We start from the raw sequence: 8,955 nt of genomic DNA, 5'->3' as shown, positions 1-8,955 counted from the left end.
GCTACTCCCACCTCCACCGCTATTGCTACCGTCGCCGCTGCTACTGCTACCGCTACTGCTACTCCCACCTCCACCGCTATTGCTACCGTCGCCGCTGCTACTGCTACTGCTACTGCTACCGCTGCTGCTACTCCCACCTCCACCGCTATTGCTACCGTCGCCGCTGCTACTGCTACCCTACCATCGTCACCACCACCGCTACCTGCACCACTGCTACCCCACTAGCACCACCAACACCACCGCCACTACGTTACCTAATTATAAAGCGCGTGAAACTTGCGGGGCGCTGTGCAGCCGACTGCAATGCATGTCCATCACGTATCAACGCGTGATTACGGTTAGTTAGTACGCTCGAAAAGCCGTGTGCAGCGGTCGATAGCGACTCGAAAGGTCGACACGAGTGTCCACGAGCTCCCAGCCGATAGAGCCAGGAATCTACATACGTAATGACTACGCTTTATAGCTAGTCCGATTCGTCGAGGACGGGACATATGACTGCAAGCATTACCGGTCATCTATGTGTCCCTGGCCACGCCGTGCGCAACTGGCTACGTACGTACGTAACGTGATCACGATGTCAACGTGTGCATGGGTACGAAGCAACAGAGACAACTGTGGCGGTTGTGTCAACAACGGGACCAATGTTCGTGTAACATAAGGGAGTGAAGGTAAGTGGAAGGAAAGGTAAATAATGAAAGAGAATGTGAAGGAAAGGGAAGGGGAGTATTGCAAGTGAATGTGAAGGAAAGGAAAGGTGAGTATTGGAAGTGAATGTGAAGGGAAGGGAAGGTGAATATTGGAAGTGAAGGTGAAGGGAAGGGAAGGTGAATATTGGAAGTGAATGTGAAGGGAAGGAAAGGTGAATATTGGAAGTGAAGGTGAAGGGAAGGGAAGGTGAATATTGCAAGTGAAGGTGAAGGGAAGGGAAGGTGAATATTGGAAGTGAAGGTGAAGGCGCAACGGGAAGCGTGAATATTGGATGTGATGAAGGGAATAGGAATTGGGGAAGTATTGGAATGAAGTGAACTGAAGGGAAGGCTAAATAATTGCAAGTATTAAGGTGTAAGGGAAATGGGAAGGTGACTATTGGAAGTTTTAGTGTGTGAATATTGGAAGTTAATGTGAAATTGGGAAGGAAGGTTAAATATTGGAAGTTAATGCTTGTTGAATATTGGAAGTTAATGTGAAGGGAAGGGAAGCGTGAGTTATTGAGCAAGTTAATGCTGAAGGCGAAAGGAAGGTGAGTATTGGAAGTTTAATGTGCAAGGGGATAGTGGAAGGTGTAGTATTGGCAAAGTTAATGTGAGCGGAAGCGGGAAGCAGTATTTGGAAGTTATGTGAAGGGGAAGGAAGGTGAGTATTGCGAACGTGAAGCGTGAAGGGACGGCGAAGGGCTGATTAATTGTGTTCGCCGCTCCTGAAGGTTGCCGGACAGCACGATGATGCGACCGTGCCTTCCATGGACAGTCATTTCCGGGTGGACCCTGTCCAGTGCACAGCCGCACGGGAGCGGGCACGGACGACTGGCCTGTAATACTAGGATGTGTTCTACGGTGGACGTAGCTCACGACTGCGTGACGGCCCGGCAGTGTACGTGCGTATGTAGCGAGTATGCTCGGTGCACGACAACATGTTAGTGCAAGGAGTTAATAACATCAACTAGAGAGATGTTAGATTTTTACTCCTGCTACGCACACACGCACGCACGCACACATATACACACACACGCACGCATGTACACATACACGCACGCACGCACGCACGCACGCCGCGCGCGCACGTACGTACGGACATAGTACCTTCATATGAGTACATGCGTTTACGATTAATTACGGAAGCACGCAGGCATGTATGTTTATACGAGTACATACGTGTACGATTAATGACGGAAGCATGCACGCACGCACTGCACGCACGCACGCACGCACACACGACACGCAACGCACGCACGCTACGCACGGCCACACAGACACTTTACTAGTCGGCGCTGAAGGCGCGGTTGCGCTGCGACTTCTCGACGTCCTTCTTCTCGCGATGGCTCAGCTTCGTCGCGCCTAGCCGGTGAGGAGAGCCCGCCTTTTTTATCTCGGTCATCTCTCGTCGCGATTCCATCAGAATTTGCGCACCGCACACTTGTGCTGCAACGACAGAGACAGACTCGCCACATGTAGACGACGACGACGTACGGCGCTGGCACCCGCGGCGCACGCACGCGCAGACACGCGGCAGCGCGCCGGACGCACGCACGCGCACACACGCAGTCGCGCACGCACGCGCACACACGCAAGTAGCGCAACGCGAGCCGCAAACGCGCGCGCGCGGGCTATATGGGTGGAGGAATGCAGAGCGATCGAAAATATTGTTTTCCTAAAGCGCGATGCAGTGAGGAGACTATCTGCAAAGCGTAGCGGATGAGAGCGAAGCCAGCGATAGCAGCGGTGCATGCATGGTGAAGGGGAGGAGGAGATGAGGATGAGAAGGCGAATGACGATGAAGAGGAGAAGATATATGAGGGGGACGACGAAGCGGAAAAGTGAAGAAAAATAAGGAGGAGGGAAGAAGAAGGGGAAGAAGAAGGGATGGAAATGGGAAAAAGAAGTGACGAAGAATGGGAAATGCCAGCTCGGTCTTCGGAATTAAAAGGCGTGAATTGAGAGGAAAGAAACGAAGAGAACATACAGAGGGAGAAAGGGGGCACATACACAGCAGAATGATGAGGGGCAGGAACACCAATTCAGCTTTCACCATTCGTCTTGCTTCGATAAGAACGTATACATATATATAACACCGGCATATCATCAACACCAGCGTCACCACCATCGTCACCACCATCACTGTCGCCGTCACACACTGCCGCATCGCACACACTGCCGCCATCTATCCAACCACTGCCCGCCACCACTCACCATCTGCGCCACCATATCACACTGCGCCGCCACACAGTCGCCACCACCACTGCCGCCATCACCACCACTGCCGCCATTCATCTACTTCACCCTACTGCCGCCAATCACCACCACTGCCGTCCGCCACCACAGTCTCGTCACCACCACTGCCGCCTATCACCACTCTCACTTGTCCCGCCCTATCACCACCACTGCCGCCGATTACCACACTGCCCGCCTCGCCTTACCACTGTCGTCCTGCCACCATTCCTGGGTCGTTCGGTCACCTTTGCTGCGACATACACTGCTAGCCATACGGGACGGTAGACGTACGTACAGCCATGCGTCCGACGCGTTCGAGGCTGTGTTCGAGAGACTGCACTCATGCATCAGAGCGGACTCAGTAGTAGCGCAGCGTGCTGTGTTCTAAGCCGTTATGCGCAGTCCGGACAGGCGCGCGCGCACTCGCTCCCTCTGTCTCTCTCGTTCCCTCTCTCTCTCTCTCTCTCTCCTCTCTCTTCTTTCTCTCTCTTCTCTTCTCTCTCTCTTTCTCTCTCTCTCTCTCTCTCTCTTCTCTTCCTCCGCTCTCGCTGCTCGCTCTCGCTCTCGCTCTCGCTCTCCGCTCTCGCTCTCGCTTGCTCGCTCTCGCTCTCTCTCTCTCTTTCTCTCTCTCTCTCTCTCTCTTCTCGCTCTCTCTCTCTCTCTCTCTTCTTCTGCTCTCGCTCTCTCTTCTCTCTCTCTCCTCTCTTCTCTCTCTCTTTCTCTCCTCTCTCTCTCTCTCTCTTCTCTCTCTCTCTCTCTTCTTCTTCTATCTCTCTCTTCTCTCTCTTCTTCTCTCTCTCTCTCTCGCTCTCTCTCTCTCTCTCTCTTCTCTCTCTCTCTCTCTCTCTCTCTTCTCTCTTTGCTTTCTCCTCTTCTCTCTCTCTGCTTCCCTCCCCCTCCTCTCTCTCTCTCTCTCTCTCGGCCCTCCCCTCTCTCTCTCTCTCTTCTCGTCCTCCTCCTCCATTCTCTCTCTCTCTCTCTCTCTCTCTCTCTCTCTCTCTTCTTCCTTCTCTCTCTCGCTCTTCCCCTTTCTCTTCTCTCTAGCTTTCTTCCTTCTCTTTGTCTCGCATGCCTCTCTCTCTCTCTCTCTTTCCCCCTCTATCTATCTACCTCTCACTCTCGCTTCCTCACGCTTTCTCTCTCTATCTCGTTCTCTTTCTCTTTCGCTCTATCTCTCTTTCTATTTCCCCTCCTATCTCTATCTATCTCTCGCCCTCTCTCAATATCTTTCTATCTCGCTTTTCCTCTATCTCTATCTTTCTCGCTCTCTCTGTCTCTCTCGCTCTCCCTCGCGCGCTCTCTCTCTCTCTCTCTCTATCTTGCTCTCTCTCTCTGAGTCTCCCTCCCCCTCTCTTCCTTTGTCTCTCGTGCACGCTCTCTCTCTCTCTCCCTCTTGCTCTCTCTCCCTCCCGCTCTCCTCCTTTGTCACTCGCCCTTTCTCTCTCTCGTTCCATGCGACGAACCCGCTCGACTTGATAATTAAATTCAGGCGATTAGACGGAATTTTAAATGGGAAGACATTCTACACGAACAATGAACTGTCAGGACAGCCACGCCGTGCGGGTACAGGTGCCGTGCGGGTGCGGGTGCTGCAGTGACACTGTCGTGGGGGTATGGTGTTCCAAAATCGCCATCGCACGTCATGCGATTCAAATGTGCGACGTCGCGCACGACGTCGCATGCACATTTCTGTTCCATAATTGCCGTCGCGTCGTGTTTTTTATTTCTTCCTCAACCACGACGTCGCCTTTTTTCAACCACGACGTCGCCCTTTGAATCGCACGACGCGCGATGGCAATCTTGGAACACCATAGATCTTTTATTATCGATGATACATGTAGTCACTGATGCGTGCAAACGGAACATGCAAAGTACATGGAGTAATGACTTCTTGTCATAATAATAAAAAATAATGAGTCATTGTTGAAGCTAGCGCAATTTATCGCAGTGACGTCGGCAAGGAGCTTACAAGCGCATGTTGTCATTTGATTTCTACTAATCAGTAATGCACCGTCATTAAATAGATAAATAAATGAACAGCTTGTTATTGAACATTCGCCTCCATCACGCTCTCCCTGAGAAAATAAGTAGATCTGCTTGAAACAGAAAAAAAAATTGCCTAAATTATCCTACCTGTAATGGTATAATTATATTGTAAGCGGGCAAATCCCACACGCCAGGGAAAGTGATGGCTATGCGGGAAAGCAATCGGTGTCAGGGGAATGGTCATAAGAGGCTGCGAGCGGACTCCAGATCAAGAGAGCAGACAGCGCTAGAGGGAACGCAAAAACCGGAAGCTACGGTCATGAATCCCCGAATCCTTGCGGATTGTGACAGGCGGCCGCAAAGGTGCTGACCTGTAGATGACTGTGCTGACACCATGGCCAGAATCGGACCATGGATCCGAGCCAAGGGGAAATGCGCACCCCCACCTTATTCGGTAGTGTAATATAGCAGTTGCAAGGCTCACCCCACCTTATTTAGTACGGCCGGTTGGCCAGAAAGGGAGCTAATACGAGAGGTGACGTAGGAGAGGAAACGCCGTATAAATAGTGGAAGCCGCCGCTTCTCGAGGCTCTTGTACCAGCCACCCACTGAGAAAGGTGCAGTGTGTAGTAACCGCTCTTGCTTTCGGTAGTGCACTGAGACCTCATGTATTGTATTAGAGATTGAGTAAACACTAGTGAACGTTACTTCTTGTCTTGTTTTATCTCTATCAGTATACTACAGACCTTCTACTACGGTAGTGCGAAGAACACACCTACAATATTATAATATATATATCATCATTGTCATTATATATCATATAAATATAAATATATACATATATAATTATATAGATATATAGATAATATCAGGAGTAGATAATAAAAGATTATCTACTTCTATATACTTTATCTTCTATTATCTACTCCTGATAATATATATAGATATATAACTTTCGAAAGATTGCAATTCCGATTCGATATAAATTTTATATATTATTACGTATAAATATGTGTATGTGTGCGTGTGTGCGTGTGCGCACGTGTGTGTGGTGTGTTTGTGTGTTTGTGTGTGCGTGCGTGCGTGCGTGCGTGCGTGCGCGCGTGCGTGCGTGCCTGCCTGCGTGCGTGCGTGTAGTACACTGTAATATCAGAGGCCGGCTAGTCAATAATTTGGTTCGTTTAAATAAGTAAAATTCAACAATTAAATGTATCTTTTTATTCTAAATCTTCACACTGATGACAGCAGGCAGGTTTATATACATGCGCGCACGCACACACAGACGCACGCACGTACACGCACCCGCACAAACCACCCCCCTCCCCACACACACTCACACAACACACACACACACACTCACTCGCGACACACACACACACTCAGAATACACAGCACTCACACCATCACACACACACACCACACACACCACACACACACACACACACTCACACACAACAGCCACACACACACACACACACACACACAAACACACACACAGCACACACACCACACAGCACACAACACACTCACGCGCACACCAAGCACACTCACACAAACGTCAGACATACACACACTCACACACACACACACAACACACGACAACACACACACACCCACACACACACACACACGAACACAGCCACACCACACACACACACACACACACACACCACACCACTCTCCACTTACTTCGCACACACACCCACACCACACACACACACACACAACACACACACACACACATCACGAACACACACACACCCACCACACCACACACTACACACACACACATCATCCCACTTACTCGCACCACCACTCACACACCTCAACATTACACACACATCACTCGCCACACACACGACTCACACCCTCAAGACATACCACACACTCACTCGCACACACACACTCACGACACTGCAGACATACAACACAACACACACACACACACACACAGACCACAACACATCCCACACACACACACACACACACACACACACACACACACACACACTCAGACATACACACACTCACACACGCGAGTTACGTAATTCACACCATCTTTGCCGCCTCGACAAGTAACACACTCCACCTTTCGTGCGGACTAACGCTGCAACGACTTGACGAACGAGGCCAGGTCTGCTGGCTCGAGTGAGCAGTCTCGCTGTCACCGCTGTCCGTGCGACTGCTGAGTGCTGAACGATAGCAAATAACAGACAAATTTTCGTCAAGATCAGACCAGATCGTCTCTCGCGACACGCACCCACACGGCATCGTGATCATTAAGCAGTTCCCCCTTCTCTTCGTCTCTCTCTCTCTCTCTCTCCTCCTCGTCTTCTCTCTACTCTCTCTTCTCTCTCTCCTCCTCCTCTACTCTCTCTCTCTCTCTCTCTCTCTCTCTCTCTCTCTCTCTCTCTCTCCCTCCCTCGCCTCGTTACTACAGAGAGAAAGAGAGAGAGAGAGAGAGAGAGAGAGAGAGAGAGAGCGCAGCAACGCCGACTGCGTGCGACCCGTGCGTCACTGCTATCGGTCCCGACACGACCCGCCATCGTTTTCTAATCGGATTAGTTTGTGCTTCCATTTCAGCGATAGCGCTCTCTGTAATAACGCTCGTGGCTAGATCGCAGCAGAGTTAAGCGCTCCAGTTGTAGACTCTACGCGTAATATAACGTCTAAATACACTCTATACATTGGAATATATATATATATATATATATATATTCCAATGGTTGTATATGAACTCGTGTCTCGAGAGTGCGCAATACTACCATGAGTAGAGCAAAATTAAAGTTGTACTTTAGCCTCTGTTTATTGCATACATAGCCCTCCACTATCTCCACACTCATCAGTGCCTATATACAGAGTGATCTACTTAGAATATCCCGCGCAGTATAAAAACATCATGCATACTCAAAAAAACGCGCCCAACATTTTACAGCGTACCTTGGCGATACCGGCATCGACGTTGCACAATATTTTGGCCGCGAGCAATGAATAATGCGTTACTGTCTCAGACTGTCGGAGCGCCTAACATTTATTTAACAAATTATAAAAGTTCACTTAACGTTCCTTAATAAAAGTTTAACTTTATGTCTGCATTTGCTAATAAGTTCGTTCCTCTTGTTCAGTGTCGCGGTCACAGGTTTGCACCATATGTAGAACTTCTCTGTCAAGCATAAGTTGAAAATATTCTTCGTAGTTTTCGAGTAGTGTGGCGCTTTGCTCAGTATCTTCCATTTAATCGCGTAGTCTAGGACTAAGGTTGTTGTCTTTCAAGTTCCAAATATGTTTACTAAGTTCTGTCGAGTTCCGCTTTGATTCCGTAGTGAAGGATGCCTGGTGATTCGCTAGTCATGCTTTGAAGGAGGTGGCTGTTAGTCCGACGTATGTTTCCGTCTTGTTTTCGCTTTGTCACTTTTTCTTTATATACTATGTCTTTAGCAAGGCAGTTTCCATCCAGTGGGCACGTTACGTTTTTCGGGCATTTTCTATGTTTTCTGTTTCCGTATTGTTCTGCAGTATTCTTCTGTTGTTTCCCTCTATTAAAAGTCTTCACGTTCGGCATGCAGATGTACGAGATCTTAACAGTGTTCTTATTGAAAATCTTGCGAAGTATTGTTTTCTGGAGGGAAGCACTTGTTTACGATTTGTAAAAATTCCTTGCCGACGTTTGTTTTCACATTCTGGTCATATGGCGGGTTGTACCAAATGATATTGCGCGCTCTATTTCTTCCTCCGGTTGCTGCTTGGGGTTTTTCGTAGCGGAGCTTGAAGTTATAGCCGTTGTCGTCTAATGCTTGTTGATATGTGGGCGCCGATTTTTAAACAATTTCCTCGCTGGAGGATATCTCGGACAGTCGCTTGAATTTACAGCCGCTTACGTTATTTCTCTTTATCCAAGGTTCTCCGTTGTTAAACTAAAGGTCGCCGCACACCAGCCGATTTTACAAACGATGAAGCGATGAAGCGATGAAGCGATGAAGCGATGAAGCGATGTAGGTGTGCGGCGGCCTTAAAATCGGCTCATCGGCTCATCGGCTCATCG

General features: G+C 49.2%; 1 protein-coding gene across 1 annotated transcript in view; it reads right to left on the bottom strand.

Moving 5' to 3' along the window:
• Window positions 1-1,977: 1,977 nt before the first annotated feature.
• Window positions 1,978-8,955, bottom strand: part of LOC106817065 (merozoite surface antigen 2-like) — a 28,581-nt gene continuing 21,603 nt past the window's right edge. The window contains exon 3 of the mRNA XM_014821711.1: window positions 1,978-2,138. Coding sequence (XP_014677197.1) covers window positions 1,978-2,138 — 161 coding nt within the window. The remainder of the gene's footprint in view (window positions 2,139-8,955) is intronic.

This window comes from Priapulus caudatus, unplaced genomic scaffold (genome assembly GCF_000485595.1).
Source record: "Priapulus caudatus unplaced genomic scaffold, Priapulus_caudatus-5.0.1 Scaffold1582, whole genome shotgun sequence".
Taxonomy (NCBI): domain Eukaryota; kingdom Metazoa; phylum Priapulida; class Priapulimorpha; order Priapulimorphida; family Priapulidae; genus Priapulus; species Priapulus caudatus.
This window is presented reverse-complemented; position numbering and strand designations above follow the sequence as displayed.